The sequence below is a fragment of the Hyperoodon ampullatus genome, assembly GCF_949752795.1.
Source record: "Hyperoodon ampullatus genome assembly, chromosome: 10".
Classification (NCBI taxonomy): domain Eukaryota; kingdom Metazoa; phylum Chordata; class Mammalia; order Artiodactyla; family Ziphiidae; genus Hyperoodon; species Hyperoodon ampullatus.
The window spans coordinates 98,050,913-98,075,987 of record NC_136923.1 but is presented as its reverse complement, the minus strand read 5'-3'; the positions used below and the strand labels follow the sequence as shown (position 1 = coordinate 98,075,987).

At 43.1% G+C, this 25,075-nt stretch overlaps 2 protein-coding genes across 2 annotated transcripts in view; both read left to right on the top strand.

The window, feature by feature from the left end:
* Positions 1-304: 304 nt before the first annotated feature.
* On the top strand, positions 305-11,587 carry LOC307059015 (N-acetyllactosaminide beta-1,6-N-acetylglucosaminyl-transferase-like; the record flags this gene model as incomplete). The annotated part of the gene is made up of 2 exons (XM_079712698.1): positions 305-1,223; positions 11,400-11,587. 2 exons carry the CDS (start codon positions 305-307, stop codon positions 11,585-11,587), a joined length of 1,107 nt encoding a protein of 368 aa, XP_079568824.1.
* Positions 11,588-11,681: 94 nt separating this feature from the next.
* Positions 11,682-25,075, top strand: part of GCNT2 (glucosaminyl (N-acetyl) transferase 2 (I blood group)) — a gene marked incomplete at both ends in the record, with an annotated part of 86,998 nt that continues 73,604 nt past the window's right edge. Inside the window, one exon of the mRNA XM_079713526.1 lies at positions 11,682-12,606. Coding sequence (XP_079569652.1) covers positions 11,682-12,606 — 925 coding nt within the window. The remainder of the gene's footprint in view (positions 12,607-25,075) is intronic.

The window sequence follows — 25,075 nt, the reverse complement described above, 5'->3', positions numbered from 1 at the left end:
AGCAGCCGTGACAGATTTGCTAGGGTCTTAACTTGAGATGGACCTGGACCAAGGTACCTAACACTGCTCAGCTCTTGCTCCGTTGGCCCCAGTGGCTCATGTTCTCAGATCCACTCAATCCCTTCATCGTTAGAGAAGAACTTCAGCTTGTGGTTGATCCACTGTCCCTTAAGTGAGCGGCAGTATTTCTCTTCTTGCTCAAAATAAGAAGTGGGAGTAGATTCCCCAGCAGTCGGGGGATGGACCTGAAGACTGCCTTCAGCAATGATATGAAGTGACAAACACAGAAGAGATGGTAGGAAACATGAAGCTGAAGGTATTCGAGTTCGTTGTAGGGCTTATGGCCGTTTCTATAATTCTTTTGTTCCTCTATACCAACAATTTAGTCCTGCCAAAATACCTGCCAGCGGGAAAAATCTCAAACTCTTCAGTGCTTGCAGAAGTCTGTGACATGATTATAACAGGAAAGAAAATCTTGTATGGAAATATACCAATGACACCACTGAGAAACAAAACTTGCCAACAATACTTGACCCAGAATCACTACATAATGAAACCTCTGTCCAAAGACGAAGCTGAGTTCCCTTTGGCATATGTCATGGTCATCCACAAAGACTTTGATACATTTGAGAGGCTTTTTAGGGCTATTTACATGCCTCAAAATGTCTACTGCGTTCATGTGGATGAGAAAGCCACCTCTGCTTTCAAGGATTCGGTAGGAAGGCTGCTGAGCTGCTTCGCAAATGCCTTTCTGGCTTCCAAGAGGGAGTCTGTGGTCTATGCAGGAATTTCCAGGCTCCAGGCTGACCTGAATTGCCTGCAAGACCTCATAGACTCGGAGGTCCCGTGGAAGTATGCCATCAACACCTGCGGGCAAGATTTCCCCCTGAAAACCAACAGGGAGATCGTTCAGTATCTGAAAGGATTTAAAGGGAAAAACATCACCCCAGGGGTGCTGCCTCCTCCTCATATTATCCGAAGGACCAGATATATGCACTTGGAGCAGAAATACCAATTGTTTTCCTTCATGCTGTGGACTTGGATAAGAAAAATGTCTCCTCCCCATAATCTCACCATTTACTTTGGCTCCAGCTATGTAGCCCTTACAAGAGAATTTGCTAATTTTGTTCTCCAAGACCAGAGGGCCACTGATTTACTTGGGTGGTCGAAGGACACCTACTCTCCTGATGAACATTTCTGGGTGACACTTAACAGGATTCCAGGTATGTGGAACTTGATTTCCATTCTACATAAAGTCTGGAAGCATTGTGTGTGTGTGTGTGTGTGTGTGTGTGTGTGTGTATTTTACACTTTGAAAATATCTTCAATTGCAATATATATAGTCACCTATGTTTCCAGCTTTATGGACACCCTGTAGACTGTTGTGTGTGTGTGTTTCAGTGGAATTCATATAACATAAGTTACAGTTCTTACATATCAGTTCTAAGGCTCTGTCTTTGTGACTGAAGGACAGGCCTTTGGGGGTGGGACTCAAGGTAAACAGAACTTTGCACTTCCACATTCCAGCTTTTGCTATTCTGCTTTTATTTTTTGTTAATGTTATTTTTTTCATATTTATTTAATTATTTATTTGGTTGCTCCAGGTCTTAGCTGAGGCAGGCAGGCTCCTTAATTGCAGCTTCAGGTCTCCTTAGTTGTGGCATGCGAACTCTTAGTTGCGGCATGCATGTGGGATCTAGTTCCCTGACCAGGGATTGAACTCGGGCCCCCTGCATTGGGAGCATGGAGTCTTATCAGCTGTGCCACCAGGGAAGTCCCCTGTTATTCTGCTTTTAAACAACAGAGTTAACTCCATTAACTGCCTCTACCTTAAAGAGAAGGAGAGACTTCGCACTAGTATGCTTCCAGGCAACTTTATCCTCCTGGGAATGGAGAGAGCTGTAGGAAGGGGCTGATTTTCTGGAAAACTACTGGAGGGAGGAGGTTGGAAGGAGATGGTTTTCTGGAAACATTACCTCATCCTTTTAATTGAAGTATAGTTGATTTACAATGTTGTGTTAGTTTCTGGTGTATGGCAAAGTGATTCAATTATATATATTCCTTTTCAGATTCTTTTCCATTATAGTTTATTACAAGATATTAAATATAGTTCCCTGTGCTATGCAGTAGGAGCTTGTTGTTTATCTATTTGATCTATAGTAGTTTGTATCTGTTAATCTCAGACTCCTAATTTATCTGTCCCCTCCCTTTCCCCTTGGTAACCATAAGTTTTTATGTCTGTGAGTCTATTTCTGTTTTGTAAATAAGTTCACTTGTATCACATTTTAGATTCTACATACGTGATGTCATATGATATTTGTCTTTCCCTGTATGACTTACTTCACTTAGTATGATAATCTTTAGATCCATCCTTTTTACTGCAAGTGGCATTATTTCGTTCTTTTCTATGGCTGAGTAGTATTCCATTGTATATATGTAATCACATGTTCTTTATCCATTTATCATTTTTTAAAATAAATTTATTTTTTTTTTTGGCTGTGTTGGGTCTTCATTGCTGCTAGCGGCTTCCTCTAGTTATGGCGAGCAGGGGCTACTCTTCGTTGTGGTGCGTGGGCTTCTCATTGTGGTGGCTTCTGTTGTTGCAGAGCTTGGGCTCTAGGCATGCAGGCCTCAGTAGTTGTGGCTCACGGGCTCTAGAGCACAGGCTCAGTAGTTGTGGTGCACGGGCTTAGTTGCTCTGCGGCATGTGACATCTTCCCGGACCAGGGCTCGAACCCGTGTCCCCTGAATTGGCAGGTGGATTCCCAACCACTGTGCCACCAGGGAAGTCCTCCCTTTGTGTGTTGATGGACATTTAGGTTGCTTGTCTTGGCTGTTGTAAATAGTGCTGCTATGAACACTGGGGTACATGTATCTTTTCAAATCAGAGTTTTTGTCTTTTCTGGATATATGCCCAGGAGTGGGATTGTAGGATCATATAGTAACTCTATTTTTAGTTTTTTAAGGAACCTCCATACTGTTTTCCACAATGACTGCACCGATTTACATTCCCACCAACAGTGCAGGAGGGTTCCCTTTTCGCCACACCCTCTCTAGCATTTATTATTTGTAGACTTTTTTAAATGATGCCCATTCTGACTGGTAAGAGGTGATACCTCATCGTAGTTTTGATTTGCATTCTCTAATAATTAGCAATGTTGAGCATCTTTCCATGTGCCTACTGGCCATCTGCATATCTTCCCTGGAGAAATGCCTATTTAGGTCTTCTGTCCATTTCTTGATTGGGTTGTTTGTTTTTTTGTTATTGAGTTGTATAAGCTGTTTGTATATTTTGGAAATTAAGCCCTTGGGACTTCCTTGGTGGTCCAGTGGTTAAGACTCCACGCTCCCAGTGCAGGGAACCTGGGTTCGATCCCTGGTCAGGGAACTAGATGCTGCATACCGCAACTAAAGATCTGGTGCAGCCAAATAAATAAATTAATTTTTTTTAAAAAAAGGAAATTAAGCCCTTGTTGGTCACATCATTTGCAAATATTTTCTCCCAGTTCGTAGGTTGTCTTTTTGTTTTGTTTATGGTTTCCTTTGCTGTATAAAAGCTTATAAATTTGATTAAGAAACATTACCTCTATTTAATCCCCAATAGCATTTTAAGATCTAGTAGCTGTGTACTCATTTGGGCTACACTTATGTTTTATATTTCCAGAATCTAGCACAGTGCCTGCATAAAGTACACAAGTACACACTAAGTACACAAAAAATGTTTGTGAATGAATGAATGAATCATTTGATTGGGGTACATGAGATTTCTATTTCTAAAGGTTTTTCAAAGCATAGCACTTATTAGTATGTTGTTTCATTATGTAATATACTTACAACGGTGATCATGAATTTTCATGTCTTGTTAAGTCATTAGTATCCATGTATATCTTAGCTACAAATTTTACTTTCTTATTAAAGGACAATGTTTCTTTTTTTTTAATAAATTTATTTATTTTTTATTTATTTATTTTTTGGCTGTGTTGGGTCTTTGTTGCTGTGTGTGGGCTTTCTCTAGTTGTGGCAAGCAGGGGCTACTTTTCGTGGCAGTGCGTGGACTTCTCATTGCAGTGGCTTCTCTTGTTGCAGAGCACGGGCTCTAGGCACACGGGCTTCAGTAGTTGTGGCACGTGGGCTCAGTAGTTGTGGCTCGCGGGCTCTAGAGCGCAGGCTCAGTAGCGGCGCACGGGCTTAGCTTCTCCGCGGCATGTGGGATCTTCCCGGACCAGGGCTCAAACCCGTGTCCCCTGCATTGGCAGGCGGATTCTTAACCACTGTGCCACCAGGGAAGCCCAGGACAATGTTTCTAATTAATGGTTTGCACTGTTTTCCTCAGTTCCCTTCAGTCAAAGGGAAAATGTTTCCAGAATTTAATAAAGTACTTGGCACCCTCTGGCATTTCAAACATGCTTTATTTGATTATTCACTCCACACAACATTCCTGTGAGGAATGAACTTCATTCCATAATATGTAAAACTGATAATGAAACCCTGGACCCGTTAGAAAAGTGATGGGGGGACTTCCCTGGCGGTCCAGTGGTTAAGACTCTGTGCTTCCACTGCAGGGGGTGCAGGTTGGATCCCTGGTCGAGGAACTAAGATCCCACACGCCTCGAGCCATGGCCAAAAAAAAGGAAAAATTTTGAAAAGTGATGAGGTCATTCTGCAAGTAGTTTCTATGAAAATCCATCTTCCAGAATTAAAGACTGATCTACTAAGTAAATTCAGGTTTTGCCAAACACAAAGCTATCTTTCTGTCTTCCATACGTTTTCAATCTGGGCTGTTGATGGTCATCCGTTGTAAAGAAGGTCTTTCCGCATCCAGCTGGCCAAATAGAGAGTAGGCATCAGGTTCCTCGTAGACTGTGAGCTTTGAGAAGAAATGGGGATACTGCGATCCAGCACCCAGGGACCCAAAAGAGTAGGGGATCCATTTCTTTGCACTCTGTTCTGATTGAACAGCATATTGCAATTGGAAGGAAGGGCTAGTGTCTTGCAGCACGGAATTCTCAGTGATCAGAAGCTCAAGGTCTCCCCTGGCTGGAAACACTCGCTGTAGCAGTGACCATGAGTTCCTGTAACTTCAAACTCATCAAGGACTCTGTGGGGTGCAGAGTGGAGGAAGGAAAGAGCAGAAGTCTAGAAAGGTGGAGAGCCCAGTTGGCACTGGGATTGGACCCTTGTTTTACCTTCTCCTTGCGACACCAACCTCTCAAATCCAGCCAAAACTCAAACCTGAGGCCTTTCTGAGCAGAGACATGTTAGACTGTGAAAACCTCAGAGGTTCTTGGGCTCAGCCTCCTCCTGTTAGCCTTTGGCATTGAAAGCCAAGGGTTGTCAGGTACCCTTTCAAGGGCAAGTGCAGCTGGAAAGGGCTTTGGGGGCACAGACTCTACTTAACGCCGAGGTGCTCTTCATCTGTCAGCTCTTCACCTCCGCTTTGGGTTGCCCCAATGATATCTAGTTGACTGTTTAGAAAAGAACCAGTTTTTTCTTGCACTTTCCTACCATTCTAACTGGGGTGATTTTATGTTAAATAATTGCAACCCTCCTCATTTCCTCTCTTCACTCTTTTCTTCCCAATGTCTTTCCCTCAAGGTATGAAATTAGCTCTGATGTCTCTGGCCAGCCCCCAGCTGGGTGCTTTCTGTATGTTACTTCTGGAATCCTCCAGCTGCACCAGGAGGTCGATGTTGGAAAAAACTCAGGCTCAGAGGTGTAGGTGACGTGGCTGGGAGGAAGCCACCACTGGTGACCCCCAGGAAGAACAGGGGTTGTTTTCTCAAATTCACCCCAGAGGAAGCTGTGAGGTGTGAGATCAAATCACTGGTTCAAGGGCTCCCGGCTGTCAAGAGTGGCTTTGGCCCAACTGGAGACCTTCTTTTTATTTTATTTTATTTTATTTTATTTATTTATTTTATTAGTTTCTGCTTTATAACAAAGTGAATCAGTCATACATATACATCTGTTCCCACATCCCTTCCCTCATGCATCTCCCTCCCTCCCACCCTCCCCATCCCACCCCTCCAGGCGGTCACAAAGCACCGAGCTGATCTCCCTGTGCTCTGCGGCTGCTTCCCACTATCTATCTACCTTACGTTTGGTAGTGTATATATGTCCATGCCTCTCTTTCGCTTTGTCACAGCTTACCCTTCCCCCTCCCCATATCCTCAGGTCCATTCTCAAGTAGGTCTGTGTCTTTATTCCCGTTTTACCCCTAGGTTCTTCCTGACTTTTTTTTTAAATTCCATATATATGTGTTAGCATACGGTATTTGTCTTTCTCTTTCTGAGTTACTTCACTCTGTATGACAGACTCTAGGTCTATCCACCTCATTACAAATAGCTCAGTTTCGTTTCTTTTTATGGCTGAGTAATATTCCATTGTATATATGTGCCACATCTTCTTTATCCATTCATCCGATGATGGACACTTAGGTTGTTTCCAGCTCCGGGCTATTGTGAATAGAGCTGCAATGAACATTTTGGTACATGTCTCTTTTTGAATTATGGAGACCTTCTGACACACAATCCAGGCTCTCTCTCACCACCCTCCTGGGCTATTTTAAGCCCTGTTGCTTCCAGCTATTTCCTGTGGCTAAAAACAAAAACAAACAAACAAACAAAAACAGTGATGATGAGAAAACAGTGTACAGAATTTAACATAGTAAATACATAAATAAACAGAGAAAGAAGATGGAGGGAGAAGAGAGCCTGGGCAGAGAGAAAGAGCTGCAGGAGTTCAAAAAGACAAAATGTCACGTGCACTTAAGACCAATTTAACCCAAGCTGCTCTTTCTCTGTGACCTCTGTGGACGCTGAGAAAGTTTCCATTTGGTTTCCCTGGTTTCTCACTTGGGCACAGAGGTGATGTCATGATGAAATGAATACTTGAAAAGTGGTTTGGGTACCACGTGGCCCCAAGAATAAGACGAGCATGATGCACAGTGCATCCACGTCTGTAGAAATGGAGCCCTTTTCTTCTGCTCCCTTTCTACAGTCAGTTGTTGAGATTAAACTCTAAGCACAATTTTCTTAGTGGAATAAAAATTAGTTTATGTCCTGGAGTGAGAATTCATAAGAGTGTATGTTATATAGAAATAAGCAAGTGTAGGTTGAATTCTGGGACATCAGTGAACACCTCACCACTTACAGAGCGGCCAGGCCACAAGTCTGTGTTGGTTGCCAACTTCTTCAGAATTCTATCCTACCCAATCACTGCCTCCAACTTAGAATTTGGGGTATTAATTTTGATCTAATGTTCAAGTTGGGATAAAGGAGCACGTCTGTTTTTTTTTTTTTTTTTTTTGTTCACTCGTTACCATCCCCTTCTACTATTTTGTACAAATGGCAAGAGCATTGTACCCAGAATTTAGAAGAATGATGAGTGGTATATTGCAAAAGGTCCTCAGGAAAGTCAGGAGGGTCCGGGGAACCAGCGTTTCCCACATGACCACCGGGAGAGTAAACATCAGATAGCACTGGGGTGATGCACAAAAAAAGATTGATATTAACTCCTGTAAAAAATGGCTAGTGTTGCCAAAATCAAAAGACCCTTGAAGCATTTCAGGTGAGAGGCAATTAAGGACTCCACTGCAGCAAAGTGCCAACTTGCAAACGTTCTTTACCCTGTAACTTTAAACTCAGGGAGCTGTAAATTCAGGGTAGAACAGGCAAATTATTAGAGATGCTTTTATGCATGAAATCTCTGGAGGGATGGAATTGTGTCAAGAATGAGGAGATAGCCAAAATCAACAAAGGAAGAGTTGATGTAATCAGCTGAATATATTAGGAGAAAAAGTTGTAAAAATTATTCAACTAGTTTAGAAAGCATAATTAGGCATTGATGCCACCATTTATTTATTTTATAATTTATTTTTTTAAGTATTTATTTATTTGTTTGCACCAGGTCTTAGTTGCAACAGGTCTTAGTTGCAGCATGCGCTCTTAGTTGTGGCATGCATGTGGGATCTGGTTCTGTGACCAGGGATTGAACCCAGGCCCCCTGCATTGGGAGTGTGGAGTCTTAACCACTGCATCACCAGGGAAGCCCTGAGGCCTCCATTTATTCATCCCTATAGTCGATTTCGTTTGATGTGGGCAGTGGCTGCCTAGAGAGATATTACAAATAAAACAAAAATTAACAAAATTTTAGTCATCACTTTAGAAAAGATTGCTCTCGTATGGCTACTGTATTGAAGAAATGATTTGTTCCAAAGAATTCTAGGTAGACACATGAAAGATAGTTATGTAGATAGATATTTGAGTTGTTTGAATTCATTTTGGGTCTTACAGACCAATCTGTATTCACTTGGATCATATTGTATGTAGAATCTGATTCCTAAAGCAAGTGAAGTCTGACCCCTTGGCTCTGGAAAACTTCCCTAAGTCCTTTCTTATCATCATTTCCTATGCTCCTGAGGATTATGAAACAGAGTTGGCAACCTTCTTGTTAATGCATTAGCTTTCAGCTGGGGTGGGAAAAAAACAACAACAAATGATAACTCCAGTCTTGTGTTCTAAGGTAATGGTGTGAAGACGATGTCCAGTGAAAACTGAGTAGCACGATGGAAAATGTTATGCTTGGGCTTCCCTGGTGGCTCAGTGGTTGAGAGTCCGCCTGCCAAGGCAGGGGACACGGGTTCGTGCCCCAGTCCTGGAAGATCCCACATGCCGCGGAGCGGCTGGGACCGTGAGCCATGGCCGCTGAGCCTGCGCGTCCAGAGCCTGTGCTCCGCAACGGGAGAGGCCACAACAGTGAGGGGCCCGCGTACCGCAAAAAAAAAAAAAAAAATGTTATGCTCTGACAGGAAGTGCAAAACGCAGGATGCAAACTTGCATCTCCCATGTTCTTGGTAAAATCAGAATGTGTATATCTATGGACAAGAGGGAAATAGGAGCACAGGACATGAAAACACTGTGTTCACAAACTATCTATAATATTATGTTGTCTTTATAATTAAGATGTATTGGAAAAACTAGGTACTTCGAACGTCCCCACATCCACAGATACAAATAGAGATCACAGATGACAAAATATAAATCACAAACGTAGGAACCTCACACTAAGGTGATCAGGGAAACAGGGAATACAAAATAGAGCTTTTGAGCGATAAGTATCTGATTGCCTAGTGTGTGCAGACAGTGATGGGAGCCAGAAACAGATGTGCCACCTGTGAGCCCAGTGCTGATAGCCCCTCCATGTGTGTGCACAGTGTACGTTCACCCCTGTGCAGCTGACTACCAAATAAAACAAAACTGATCAGAGTTATCCTAGATGTATACAACTTGGCATGGGCTCTCAGAGGGAGGAGTAGGGAAGACTAAGAAGATTTCAAAGGAGAGATGGTAATTGTGTCATTTCCTTGACGTGAGTGTTGGGGGAGGGGCTTTTGTTTATTCTTCTCTCCCAGTCCTGACCCCACGGGCTACAGGGTGAGGTGGCTTGAAGAGAGCGCAGAAACCTAACCACTAGATCACCAGGGCCAGCAGGCTTGAAACAGGACCTCAGTCCTTGTCTTCTCTGAAGAAAGAATTCAGCACAGAGACAAAAGGTAGTGAAGCAGGTAAAGCGTTTATTAGAAGAAAAGTATGTGCAGAAAGACACGCAGGCAGGCTCAGAGGGAGAGTCACGCTTTGGGGGTGGCAGGAATTACTTATATGGGGGCAGTTTTATGGGTTCCCTCTGGCCAATCACCTTGCTTTGTCTTGCTTCGTGCCCAAACTGGGTCTGACTCAGGGCCCCCCCAATGTGCCTGCACGTCTTTTAGCCAAGATGGATTCCTGTGTGAGGGTCTCTGGGAGGCTGGCAGGACCTATTACAGGCTAGCGCCGCCTCCCTTTTTTTGTTTTTGTTTGTTTTTTGTTTTTTTGGCTGCACCACACAGCATGTGGGATCTTAGTTCCCCAACCAGGGATCGAACCCGTGCCCCCTGCAGTGGAAGCGTGGAGCCCTAACCACTGGACTGCCAGGGAATTCCCACCCCCTTCCTTTTTTGACCCTGAGGAAACTTTCTGCACATGTGTAGTCAGGGAGGTCTCCTTGACCTCAAGAGTGAAGAATATGGTTGTCTTATCTTTTTACTCAAGCAGAGCTCAGCTCCTCTCTGCTACTGCCTTTTTTTTTTTTTTTTTTTGGCTGTATTGGGTCTTTGTTGCTGTGTTCGGGCTTCCTCTAGTTGTGGCGAGCAGAGGCTACTCTTCATTGTGGTGTATGGGCTTCTCATTGCGGTGGCTTCTCTTGTGGAGCACGGGCTCTAGGCACGTGGGCTTCAGTAGTTGTGGCACGCGGGCTCAGTAGTTGTGGCTTGCAGGCTCTAGAGCTCAGGCTCAGTAGTTGTGGTGCACGGGCTTAGTTGCTCTGCAGCAGGTGGGATCTTCCTGGACCAGGGCTCGAACCCGTGTCCCCTGCATCGGCAGGCAGATTCTCAACCACTGCGCCACCAGGGAAGCCCCTCTGCTGCTGCCTTTATTTTACCTTGAAGCACCAGCATCTCAGCCTGGGGCCCAGCTATCTTCTATCTCTGCCTCATTCATTGCTGGGCAGGCCATGAACCCTTGATGCGCTTTCTCATTGTGTTCTCACGACTGACCTATGAAGGTGAAAAAATTATTCTCATGTTTTACAGATAGGGAAACGGAATGGTTTATATATATATGAATCTAAGAGTTGGGAATGGTTTATATATATGAATCTAAGAGCCTCTCTCCTTAAGTTCTAAAACATCCCAAACTGAGATGATTCTTCTCTCCTGCCTCTCCAGGCCTCAGGCTGGTCTCCCTGCATCCTACCTGGGCTTGGGTGAAATAAACTTGACATTCACTAACTTCAGCTTTAGCAATTTGGGGGTTACAATGGGCTGTCAGTTTTGGGGGGGGTTGGTTCTTTTTTTTTTTCATTAGCCTTTATTCATCATACGGTAGCAAGTTAGGTGGGGAGGTTCCTTGCTAATGTGCCTTTTTAAGGACCTTACCTCGCAGCAGAGAAAATTAAGTGCTGGAGAGAATGGCTCAACAGTTAGTCATACGCCGTGCTTTAATAGCAGAGCCAGCCAGTATGGAGAGGGGGCGTGTGTGGAAAAAGGCAGGGTTAGGTGATTAATTTTTAAGCACTAAATATTTATTGACAGAATATCTCTCCAGGCAGTGTTCACATGCTTAGAACCCACGCTTTTAACTTGGCAGTGCTGTTTAAGCAAACAAACTCAGTCAGTTGTACACAATGATTAACAGGAAGTTGGAGCTGACACAGTTGCCAACCTTTTGGCCAGGAGAAGAGGCTGGGGTTAAAGTCTTAGAGCAATGGCTTTCAGAATAGTCAGTTCGCCCCTTGGTGATTTTCCTGTAGGGAAACGTGGACACATTGGAGTCAAAACCTCCCTGAGGCAACGTGTTTTTATGTAGAAACAGGTTGCAGGAAGGCAGCGTGGGGTCTGAGCAAAGCAAATCCCAAAGAGTTACTTCAGAAATGTGAGGAAGAAAGGTGGAAATGCAATGCAGTGGCAAACGAGGAGAAAAGGAAGACAGAAAAAAAGGACAAGCATACTCAACTGGAAGGTTACGGAACAGCCGATCAGAACTGCACCTTCTAAAAGGATGGTTATGGATTCTGGAGAAAATGTAAGTTAAATCTACCTACGCTCTGATCAGATCCCAAGAGACATTTTACTGATTTACTGGTTTTGAATGATGGGCTCTTGGAAGCAGTGTCTTTTTTGTGTGTCTCTGCTCACTGCTCTGATTTTTGTGTTTGTTTACAATCATGAGTTATGGGAGAATAAAAATTTCCTGGGAGCATCTCTGTCCAATGCTTCGCTATTAGCAGAAGTCTGTCGTCAGATTTTTAAGGGGAAGGTTTTTTACCCAACAGAGAATGCACTGAAAACTACCCTCAGTGAATCTACCTGTTATGAGTACATAGCTCAAAGTCACTACATAACAGAAGCGCTCTCTAAAGAAGAGGCTGGCTTCCCTTTGGCTTACATGATGACCATCCACAAAGATTTGGGCACTTTTGAGAGACTCTTCAGGGCAATTTACATGCCCCAAAATGTCTACTGTGTTCACGTGGATGAAAAGGCAACAGATACATTTAAAGATGCAGTGAAGCAATTATTGAGCTGCTTCCCAAATGCTTTTCTGGCTTCCAAGATGGAGCCCGTGGTCTACGGTGGGATTTCCAGGCTCCAGGCTGACCTGAACTGCATCAAAGATCTTGCAGGCTCTGAGGTTCTGTGGAAATATGCCATCAACACCTGTGGGCAAGATTTCCCCCTGAAAACCAACAGGGAGATAGTTCAGTATCTGAAAGGATTTAAAGGGAAAAACATCACCCCAGGCGTGCTGCCTCCCGATCATGCTATTGGACGGACTAAATATGTCCACCAAGAACTACTGAACAAAAAAAATTCCTACATGATTAAAACCGCGAAATTGAAAACTCCGCCTCCTCACAACATGACCATTTACTTTGGCACTGCCTACGTGGCCCTCACAAGGGAATTCGCTAATTTTGTCCTCCAAGACCAGCAGGCACTTGACTTACTGTCCTGGTCCAAGGACACCTACAGTCCTGATGAACATTTCTGGGTCACACTCAATAGGATTCCTGGTATGTATGTCTCTTAACTTTTGTTTTTATGAATAAACATTGCATGGCCAGTACTGAATGAACCACTGAAAAATAGTAAAAAAAAAATAACATTTTTAAAGATTTTTACAGTTTCAACTATTCATTAAAAAAATCTTTACAGCAGCTCTGCTCACAGAGTGGGTGATATAACTCATCTCCATTTTACAGATGAAGAAACTGAGGCATAGTGATTAGGGCAGAGGTAGAGACCGACTGTCTGACTTGATTTTGCTGACATACCAAGCTACCTTTCTGAACCCATAGACCCACTTCGAATATGTGCTGTAGTCATTTTTTTTTTTACATCTTTATTGGAGTATAATTGCTTTACAATGTTGTGTTAGTTTCTGCTTTATAACAAAGTGAGTCAGTTATACATAGACATATATCCCCATATCTCTTCCCTCTTGCGTCTCCCTCCCTCCCACCCTCCCTATGTGCTGTAGTCTTGAGACATGGCAAGGAACTGAGGAACACTGACTGGCAAATGAAAGATTAAACACAATTCTCCTTTAAATGTGATGGTATTTAAAATCAGGCATAAATATGATAAATTAAATTTGAGCAGCAATTTGAACACTTAAATAATACCTTTGCGCCTATTGAAGCTCCAATAGCTAAATTCAGATCATTTCAAAATGAGAGCAAGATACAACTTTAACAGTTTTCATTTGCAAGTTCTTTCCTGGAACTGAGTCCAAAATTTAGAGCATCTTAAAGATTCCTAGACCAGTGCCTTTATTTTATAGACAATGAAACCAGTGTGGTTATTTGATGTGCTCAAATTACCCTGCTAGTAAGCAAACATGCCAATTATAAACCAGGTTGCCTAAGCCTGATGTTCTTTTAAGGTGATTTTCAATTCCGTCTCAGTTGTTCCTAAACTAACTCCACATTTCCTTGGTCCAAGTTCCAAATGACTTGAATAATCTCCAGTTGTTTACAGTGAACTAATTCAGTTCTGCTAGTTCAATTTGAAATAAAAATTCAGATTCACCGCTCAAAGGAAAACTAACTTGAATCAACATGAGCATCAAGGTCATGGTTTCTTGAGATTAGTGATTCAACCCTGGATACATATTACAGTCGCCTGGAGCTTTTAAAAATACATTTCCTGATTTCCTGGGTAGATGTGGACTTCAGTATTTGTTCAGCCTCCAGGAACTTCTCAGGAACACCCAGGGCTGTGAACCATCGTGGATGCTTGATTTTGATGTTTGTATACAAAGCTTCCTAGACTTAGAATGCTTTTTAAAAATAATTAATTAATTAATTAATTATTTTCCTTGGTAATACTTGGCAAAATTGCGAAAACAGAAAAATCCACTGGGGAAAAAGTAGTTGCAAAAGAAACAACATGCAGCCAGGTTAATATCTTTAACACATAAATACATCTCACAAATAGGAAAAAGGAACACATCAGATTAACCATGACATGTAGAAATACATATGCTAAACAATCATATACAAATGCTCACCACCAATACAAATTAAAATAAATGATTACAATTCTTTACTTCTCAAATCGGTGTTAAAAAAAAAAATCTAACTCCAGAATGGGCAATGACTGTTCTGATACAGACCACTAGAAAAGTATAAACCTGCACAGTCTTTCTGAAGGACAATTTGGCACATATATATCAAACGGCTTTGAAAATATTTATATCCTTTTACTTAATTTTACTCCTAGGGATTTATTCTTAAAAAATAAACAGAGATAGGGAAAAGATTAATTTAAAAGTATTTTCATCATAGTGTCACTTATAATAGCAAAAAAAGAAAAATACTCTAAAATCCTAGTAATAGAGGACTGGTGCAGGCATAAAATCAAAGGAAATACAGCTACTTAGAAGGCTGTTGTGATAGAATGCTTTTTAAATCTGTGGTTTTCCCAAAGCGGGAAGGGGTAATGTCCTAGTGATGAAAGAAATCAGGACAGGACTTCCCTGGTGGCTCAGTGGTTAAGAATCCGCCTGCCAATGTAGGGGACACGGGTTCGAGCCCTGGTCTGGGAGGATCCCACATGCTGCGGAGCAACTAAGCCCGTGCGCCACAACTACTAAGCCTGCGCCCTAGAGCCCTCGAGCCACAACTACTGAAGCCCGCGCGCCTAGAGCTGGTGCTCTGGAACAAGAGAAGCCACCGCAATGAGAAGTCCGCGCACCGCAACGAAGAGTAGCCCCCGCTCGCCGCAACTAGAGAAAGCCCGCGCGCAGCAACGAAGACCTAACGCAGCCAAAAATAAATAAATTTAAAATAAATAAATAAATATAATTGTTAAAAAAGAAATCAGGACAAGGACCTACTGTATAGCACAGGGAACTATACTCAATACCTTGTGATAACCTACAATGGAAAAGAATCTGAAAAAAAGAGATATATATATGTGTATATATATATGAATCACTTTGCTGTACACTTGAAACTAACACAATATTGTAAATCAACTATACTTCAATAATTTTTTTTATTTTTTATTACTATTTTAATTAAAAAAATAAAATGACCTCTTTTGGCAGAGATCATGGTCAAAAAAAAATCAGGGCTCAAGAAATTGAAGTGGGGAGTCATGACCATTAAGCTGTTTATATGGGATTGTAGTACCCAGAATAAGGGAGGTAAAAGCCCCTCTTCTCACTTTTGTGTTGCTTGGACCAAATACGTATTGACCATTCAGGTCTGGGCACCAACCTGTAAGGGGAGACATTGACAAAGCAGATTCCAAAGAGAGTAGCCAAGAAGGTCAAAAGGCCAGACCCCATTTTCCAAAGAAGGGACCAAGACAAACAAAAAGGATATTCAATCTGCAAAAGACTTGAAAAGGGATCACTGCCTTCACATAATTAAAACGTTTGCCCAGGAAACAGAAATTGAACCAATGCTGTAGTTTTGGAAGAAGAATCCAGGGTCAATGGTGGGAGATATAAGAACTCACGGATCTGGGATCAGAATGGGTAGCTTCCTCAGTGGTGAACAAGCCCAAGGGATATTCAGAAGTAGAGGCTGAAGAAACCCTGTCAAGGAACTCAATTATCAAGTGTTGGACAAGATGGCCTGTGAGTCTCTTCCACTCTGAAGTTCGTGATACTAACTAATGATTCTAATCAATTTATAGAACAGAAGTGTTGAGTTCTCAACGTGATTTCTCTATTGGAACTAGATTTTTACACCTCTGGTGAATACCAGCAATTACAGATCAGCAAAACAATGGAAAACAAATGGACTGCTCCGTGTATTTCAAAAATTTAAAAGAGTGAGCCCTTAAAATTGTTTCTGTGTTATGGGTATGGGATCCTCTCGTTAGAGGCCTGTGGCCCTTCACTGGTCCAGCCAACTCTTGCAGGACCTGAGGTAGGCCTGAGTGTAGGGCTTAGTCATGAGGAGGTAAGGGAATCAGAAACTTAGGTGGCTGTCTTGTTTAACTGTCCCTCCTGCTATGTGAAAATCTGGGTCATTTCTGTTTTGAGGGTCATTCTTTGCTGATGCATGAGTATGTTCATTGTTTGTTCTGGACATTTTAAGATTGTTCTAGTTGATTGCAGTGATTGGGGCTTATTAGGATTCTCAAGGAGTAATAGGACAGAAGAAAAAAGATCTCACAGTTGAAACGGCCTCATGGTGAACTAGAACACCACCTGATAGAAATACAGTGTGAGCCACATGTGTAATTTTAGGTCTTTTGTGGCTACATTAAAGAAACAAAAATTAACAGGTCAAATGAATTTAAATCATGTATTTTATTTAACCCAATATACCCCAAATATCAGTTGTGCCCGTGGCTACTGTAGTGGACAGAGCAGGCAGCCAGGTGTCCTCCCTGCTCTGGGGAGAATGGTCAGCCAGCAGTGGTGCCGTCCAAGCCACACAGAGAAGTCGGCTGTGCTCGTGTGTCAGCATCTTCATTCTGCTTCTTTTTATTTATATGAAAGTCTTACATCTGCTTCAGAGTTTTCACTTGCTTGTGGGCCCCGCGGCTTCTACTTTCAATGCCTTCCCCTCGTGTCTCCAGCCAGATTCTGGGCTGTTCCGTTGATGGCAATTCCTCTGTCTCCTTCAGGTATTTATTCCCAGAGAGGCTTGCTGTGGGTCGTGTTGTCACTGTACATCGAGCAACCCTTTTCTCATTCCAGGCCACTTCCTGGGCTGTGGCTGACTTCTGTGTAGACGCGCTGCCCTCCATTGAGGCCCCAGACCATTCGGGTCAGGTGTGGCCAGGGTGGCAGTGTCAAAACGCAAAACAAAACACGGTCTCCTCATACACAGTAAGGCCCTTCGGCCATGACAGGTCCTCTGGAAGCCTCTTGGAAGATGAGAATTCCTGGGTGGTCCACTCAAGCGAAGGGGCCCATGAGGACAGAAGTGTTATACAAAGAGAGTTCACAAGGGCCTTGAAAGATACTGCCCAACAGACTTCACCAGCTGTTGTGAAATGAGGGTTCCTCCCCACTTCTCCTCCCTCCATCTTTCCCCCACTTTCCCCCCAACTCTCTCCTCCCCAGTTCCATTCATTAATCCCATCTACAACAAGATGGCCACATTTTAGTTTCTCATCTGACTCAGCTGTGGCTGACTACCAACTGGAGAAAAGATCCTTTTACCGGCCAGACATTCAAGTTCACTGCCTCCTACTTCCCTTATGAGTTATGCATCATGTGCCCCTCCAGGCTGCATGGCTCTCCTGTGACAGGGGCTTGCCAGACGTTCAAGTTCACTGCCTCCTACTCCCCTTATGAGTTATGCATCATGTGCCCCTCCAGGCTGCATGGCTCTGCCTGTGACAGGGTCTTTCAGTGGGCATGCTTCATTCATCATGTGGTCTGTGGATTTAAAGATTTCAAAACTGACCAGTGGTTTCTGCCCCACTTGCTACAAAGGAATATTTCTGATATGATTCAGTGGTAGCTTATTTCAAATTCATATTAATGAATGAATGAGAAAAGAGCCTTTCCTCCTTTCTCATTCTGAAAAAATCTCAGAAAAAAAATCTGAGAGCAGGCTTTGTTGGAGATGGGAGGAAAAAGGAATGCCAAGATATCTGATAGGGAAGGAATAGAGAAAAGAAGAAAATTGGAGATTGTGGGCTTGGAAGACAGATTCTACTTGCCTCTCATTTTTTCCCCCCAGGAACCAGACTATGGACCAGCCCTTCTGGAATTCTCTGTCTTGTATGTACCCATGTGCCCTTGAAAGGGGAGGCTTGTTGAGTCTCTGCTATAGAGTCCATACTGGCCGGACTCTCTGTCATTATTGGAGGCTGGCTAGTTGCTTTAGTCCCTTTATACATACAGATGCAGTGCTGAGGTGCCGAATGCTGGAAACTTGAGAGGAGGGAGGAAGAACAGATCTAAATAAAGCTGCTTCTGGGAACTCGTAGTCGTGGCCCCAGGGATTTGGCTGGGATCTTGCTATGTCCAGAGGGAATTTATGTTTCTCAAACACATCATGCTCACAGAGTTTCCAGGATCACTGGGTGTGTGTGCAGACTTGCAGGGGAAGGAAATTTGGGGGATAAGTTTTACTATTAGCTTGAACAATCTCTGTTTTTGTATCTGCTAGAAATACTGACTTTTGTCAACTGCATAGGAAAGGAAATCAGTGAGTTGGGATATCTGTGAGTTCTTTTTCAAGGAAATACCATCTCTCCTCAAAACAATTAAAAATAGAACTACCATACGATCCAGCAATCCCACTGCTGGGTATTTATCCAAAGAAAACAAAAATGCTAATTCAAAAACATGTATCATGGGCTTCCCTGGTGGCGCAGTGGTTGGGAGTCCGCTTGCCGATGCAGGGGACGCGGGTTCGTGCCCTGGTCCAGGAAGATCCCATGTGCCGCGGAGCGGCTGGGCCCGTAAGCCATGGTCGCTAAGCCTGCGCGTCCGGAGCCTGTGCTCCGCAACGGGAGAGGCCACAACAGTGAGAGGCCCGCGTACCGCAAAAACAAACAAACAAACAAACAAACAAAAAACGTATCAGTATATAACCCTGTGTTCGTTTCTGCATTATTTAGTATAGCCAAGATATGGAAACAACCTAAGTGCCCATCAGTAGATGAATGGATAAAGAAGATGTGGTATACACACACGCACACGCACACACACACAGGAATATTACTCAGCCATAAAGAAGAATGAAATCTTTCCATTTGTGACAACATGGGTGGACCTAGAGAGTATTATGCTAAGTGAAATGAGTCAAATAAAGAAAGAAAAATACCATATGATTTCACTTATATGTGGAATCTAAAAAACAAAACAAATGAAAAAACAACAAAACAGAGTTGTAGATACAGAGAACAAACAGGTGGTTGCCAGAGTGGGGGAGGTTGGGGGATGGAGAGAAATATGTGAGGGAGATTAAGAGGTACAAACTTCCAGTTGCAAAGATAAATGAGTCGCGGGTATGAAACGTACAGCATGGGGAACAGAGTCAATAATACTGTAATATCTTTGCGTGGTGACAGATGGTAACCAGACGTATCGTGGGGATTATTTTGAAACGTGTAGAAATAGCAAATTACTGTGCTGTGTAACACGAACTAACATAGGTCAATTATACTTCAAAAACCAACAAACTCATAGTAAAAGAGATCAGATCTGTGGTTACATGGGGGTGGAAATTGGATGAAGGCAGTCAAAAGATACAAACTTCCATTTATAAGATAAATATGGGATGTAACCTACGTCATAATTAATATAATGAACACTGCTGTATGTTCTATATGAAAGTTCTTAGAGTAAATCCTAAACGTTCTCATCACAAGGAAAAAGTATTTTTTCTTTTTCTTTTGTATCTATATGATGGAGATTCACTAAACTTATTGCGGTCATCGGTTTCGTGATGTATATAAGTCGAATTATTATGCCACATGCCTTACACTTACACAGTGCTGTGTGTCAATTCTATCTCAATAAAGACTTTTAAAATATCAAATTAATATTAAAATTTCATTAGTTTAATGAAAATATTATTAATACTTCATATTCAGAAATAACATTTCTTCCTATGGTGACCTATCTTAATTTCATACTAAGGAAGCTAAAAGGAGATTGAAGACAAAAAAATAATAATAATAGGAATTAGGCCCAACTGAACTAAAATCAGTGGTCACCAGTTGAATGCATTTCAGGTTTAAGCAACTGTAGAGTGTTTTTGACAAATGACCTAAATAAAGATCTGTTTACTCTGCAGCGTCAGACGGCGGCTCCCAATTTGCTGGGGGGATTTAAAAGCAGTCCTGGCTCTGCCACCTGCAGTCTGTATAACTTTGGGCAAGATGTTTAATTTCTCTGAGCCTGATTCATCATCAAAATATCTCCTTGTCAGGGGACTTCCCTGGTGGCACAGTGGATAAGACTCTGTGCTCCCATCGCAGGGGGCCCAGGTTCGATCCCTGGTCGGGGAACTAGATCCCATATGCATGCCGCAACTAAGAGTTCGCATGCCACAACTAAGGAGCCCACCTGCTGCAACTAAGACCCGGCGCAAATAAATAAATAAATATTTTGGGGGGCGTACAAATTGTACCCCATCCCATTGTAGGAACTCATTAAATGTTCAAAGAGAGGGGGAACAGATGAACTTCTTTGATGTGGATTGTTGAAGTTTTAGTGTTACAATTTTAAAACTTCTGTGTGCGATCAAAAAAAAAAAGAAAAGAGAGGAAGAACCTTTGGTTTTGAAGGTACAGGGATAATTTTTTGCTAAAAACTGGATATGTGGCCCACAGAGGTTACCCCTCAGCTGTTGCTTTTCTTAGCAACATCACATGCCTAGAGCCTTAAGTGGCTGGTTTCTCTTTCCTCTTATTAGGAAGCAGCACCCTGTGATGAGTTGAGAGCCTCTGAACTCTGCCAGGCTTCTGTCATCCTAACAATCTAGAAGACAAATGGTCTGCAGGCCCTTGCTCATGCTGTTCCCTTGTTCTGAAATGCTCTTTGCCTCTTCTGCTCACCGTGGCTTGTTCTCCAGATCTAGCTGAGATGTCACGTGCTTCCTCAGAGACGCTTCTCTGCTCTTCCCCCGCCAGAAGCAGCCACCCTGCCCACCCACTTTACTCCTACTTCAGTCATAAAGCCACTTCCATCGCATCTTAACTGGGTGCGTGGGTCCTGGTCGCCCTCAGCCCCGCTTCTGTGCCTCATCCCCATCTCCTGTACCCCAAAAGTGAGAATGTGAACTGGATGATTGGCACCAGGACCTAGACTTTTGGCTTGGCCAGAAGTTGAGTGGCCAAAGCAGAATGTTGAATGAGGAGCCAATGAATGGGAGAGAAAAGAGTATGATTCTGCTTCCCTCCTTTTTAAGAAAAATTTTTAAATTAATTAGTTTATTTATTTTTGGCTGTGTTGGGTCTTGGTTGCTGCGCACGGGCTTTCTCTAGTTGCGGTGAGCGGGGGCTACTCTTCGTTGTGGTGTGCAGGCTTCTCACTGCAGTGGCTTCTCTTGTTGCGGAGCACAGGCACGCAGGCTTCAGTAGTTGTGGCACGTGGGCTCAGCAGTTGTGGCACGTGGGCTCAGTAGTTGTGGCTCGTGGGCTCAGTAGTTGTGGCACACGGGCTTAGTTGCTCCGCGGCATGTGGGATCTTCCCGGACCAGGGCTCGAACCCGTGTCCCCTGCATTGGCAGGCGGATTCTTAACCACTGCGCCACCAGGGAAGCCCTCTGCTTCTCTTAAACACGATATTTTCTCCAAATGAAGGAAATTCTCCTGCAGTTTTGCAGAAAGTTTATTTTGTTATTTTCAGTTCTATTTCAGCCTCTAAGCAGGCCCGGGGGGCAGGAATCCTGCCCCCTACTTCCTTTTCCAAAGGGCAGGCATCCTTACCACCTATGCTAAATCCATCAGAAAACTTTGGGAGTGTGGGTGGGTCTGCAGGAGTTAGGGGTCATCTGATTGCTGAGGTCAGCATACATCACCGTCTTCATGCATTTGGGGATTGAAGCTGTCTTAGTTCAGGGCTAGAAAAGTAAAATCAACAATTAAGGGAATTTGCCAGTCCCTTTGACCCTGAGAAGCTCTGATTTTAAATATTCAGAAAATGTAAAGTGCTTTATTTTGCTACCACTTGAATTCCATGTATAATTGCTAAGAAGACTGCTTGGCCTTTCAGCCAGTTTTTCCCCTAGGCCTCTCTTTGCCTAGAGAAATCCTGATTATCTTTGAGGGCCCAGCTGAACTGTACTGAGCTCTGTGAAATCTCTGACCTCGTACCTCTGACCTCAGGCAGAGTTAGTCCTCTGTGTTCTTTTTTCCTCCCTGGTAGCCCTTATCTTCTTCTGAGGGTTTATTGATGTTTCAGTATCTCTGGAAACCCGACAGAGTGGAGTCCTGGAGAGACAGTAAGACTTCTATCTTTGTGAGCCTCAACTCACACACAGTGCTTGGCGTCAGACTGAATTTGATTCCCCTATGTTGCTACTATAAAATAAGCGTGGTGTTGAGGCAGGTTAAAAGAATGACAGAGCCCTTGAGGACACGACATAAACTGGTTAGAACCAACTAAGCCCAAGATGGTGGAAGATTCGACTTCCAGTGGACCTTGAGCCTCATTGTAATGCATCAGCTAAATGACACACCCACAGGCGCCATGACAGTTCCCAGACCAACCGTAAAAGGCCAAAACATGGGTGGTGACCCAATGCCTGGAAATCTCCGCCCCTTCCCCAAAATAGTTGGAATAATCCTCCCACTCATTAGCCTATGAAATTACCCATCTCATAAAAACTAACAACCCCTTACCTTACCCTGGGGCCTCTCGCCTGTGGAGTGTGTATCTCTTTGAAAAAATCTGCTTTCACTGTACTTCCGCTCGCTCTTGAATTCCTTCCTGCACGAAGCCAAGGTCCCTCACTTGGCAGCCCCGTCCCAGGGACTCGCCTGAGACCCCGGGATGTGACCGTCCTCTCGCGCCCCATTTTTTTTTTTCCTGCAACAGTGTTGCTTTCATGCAAACCCAAAAGTCTTCTACTGCCCGAATCACTGACAGCTGACAATCAATCCAGGTCTAGTCACTACAAAAGAAGGCAGGTACATCACCATCACATGAGTTCTTTTCAGTCTCAGGCACTGGACAAACTTCCTTTTTTCCTCTAAGTTTACAGCTTTATTGAGGTATAATTTATACACCGCAGAATTGAGGTATGTAATTCAGGTATATAAATCACATACCGTTAAACACCTTTTTCAAGTACAAAAGTCAATGATTTTTAGTATATTTACAGGTGCACTGCCATTACCCCAATTTAATTTAGAATACTTTTATCACCTGCAGAAGAAACCTCACACCCGTTTACAACCCTTTGTTTTCTGTTTTCGTAGATTTGCCTTTTCTGGACATTTCATATAAATCAAGCTATATATATGTTTTTTCATGTCTAGCTTCTTCCACTTAATGTAATGATTTTGAGGTTTATCCAGGTTGTAGCATGAATCAGTACTTCACTCCTTTATACAGATGACTACTATTCTGTTATGTGGGTAGATCACATTTTGTTTATCCATTCATCTGTTGTCAAACTTTTGGGTGGTTTCTACTCCTCGGCCATTATGAATAAGGCTGCTGTCAACATTCCTGGGCAAGTCCTTGTATAGACACATGTTTTCATTTCTCCTGGGTAGATTCTAAAAGTAAAATTGCTGGTCCAGGGACTTCCCTGTTGGTCCAGTGGTTAAGACTCTGCGCTTCCACTGCAGGGGGCACAGGTTCGATCCCTGGTCGAGGAACTAAGATCCCACGTGCTTGCCAAAAAATAAAAAAATTGAAAAAAATTTTTAAAAATGGTTGGTGCATATGGTAACTCCATGTTTAACATTTTGAGGAACTGCCAAGCTGGTTTCCAAAGCAGGTGCACCATTTTGCATTCCCACCAGCAGTGTATGAGGGTTCCAATTTCTTCACATCCTTGCCAACACTCATTATTGCCTGTCTTTGTATTTTACCCATTCTAGTGGGTGTGCAGTGGTATCTCCTGTGGTTTGGTTTGCATTTCCCTAATAAGCAATGATGTGGAACATCTTTTCATGTGCTTGTTGGCCTTTGGTCTATCTTCTTGGAAGAGGACTAAGGGCCTTTTGGACTTTGTTTCTTTGAGCCTTGGATTGTTTCAATCTCTGTTTTATAAATGAGGAAGCCGAGGTACCGAGAGTTTGTGTTACTTTCCCAAAGATGCCCAACTCATAAGTGCCGAAGACACTTGAATTTGTTTTGAAGACTGGATGGATTAAAAGATGAAATTGTCCAACGTTGAATTAAGGACACATTGCATGGCTAAAAAGTTAATTCAGGTTTCTTCCTCCTGAATCCTTTGACTAAGCAATTAGCTAAGACACTTAAAACATAAAACAACCCATTTAATCAAGATAATGTCCTAATAGGTAGTTACTGAAATTTGACGCTTTTCTTTGGTTTTATGCAAACCATAATTCCTCCTCCTTTGAAGAATCAAATGGCTACGATTCCCTCCTGTCTAAAAAACCTTATTTGCTCTCTCCAGCCTATGACCTTTTTCTCCCAGCTCTTTAACAGTGAGATGAAGGGTTTGTGCTGGAGTCCCAGTTAGTGTTTTTGTGGCTTTTACCTTTTGTTTCTTCCATTTCACAAGATTTGCCCCTTGGCCGCAGTCTCCATTTGTATGTGTGTGCATTGGTCTGTGCTAGCTATATTTGACCACCTAGAAACTTAGGAGGGGGTCATTTAAATGCACACCACTTTGCTGCTTCAAAGACTATTTCTTGTGTTACCAAGCTTGACAAATTTAGGGCAGGGTCTGACAGAGTTTCACAAGCATTTGTTTTTATCTCTGAGGATCAATAAATGTGTGTCTCTAGTTTTGTCCTTATTAGGAATGAAGTGAATTTCAAATTCCTATAATCTTTGCAATCCTAACTGACCTCCTTCTAACCATGGTGAAAAATCATTAACAATTTTTATAGACGGTAAATCAGCCACCCTGGTAGAATTTTCCATTCGAATACTAAGCTGTGCGCAGCTGTTTTTAGCTGCTCTTTGTGACTTTACAGGGCTCAGTCCTGAGCCCTGTAAAGTCACAAGGCTTCGGTCTTGTCAATCAGGCAAAAGCTAGGTGTGGAGTGGCTTTCTAGCTTCAAAGCCATAAAAGGGAAGGTTAAGATAGGAGGGGAAGTGAAATTAAGGACAAGACAGGATTGGGAATAAAATTAATTGCAACAGGGCTTCCCTGGTGGCGCAGTGGTTAAGAATCCACCTGCCTATGCAGGGGACATGGGTTTGAGCTCTGGTCCGGGAAGATCCCCCATGCTGCGGAGCAACTAAGCCCGTGCGCCACAACTACTGAGCCTGTGCTCTAGAACCCGCGAGCCACAACTACTGAGCCCGCACGCCTAGAGCCCGTGCTCCACAACAAGAGAAGCCACTGCAATGAGAAGCACGTGCACCGCAAGGAAGAGCAACCTCCGCTCGCCGCAACT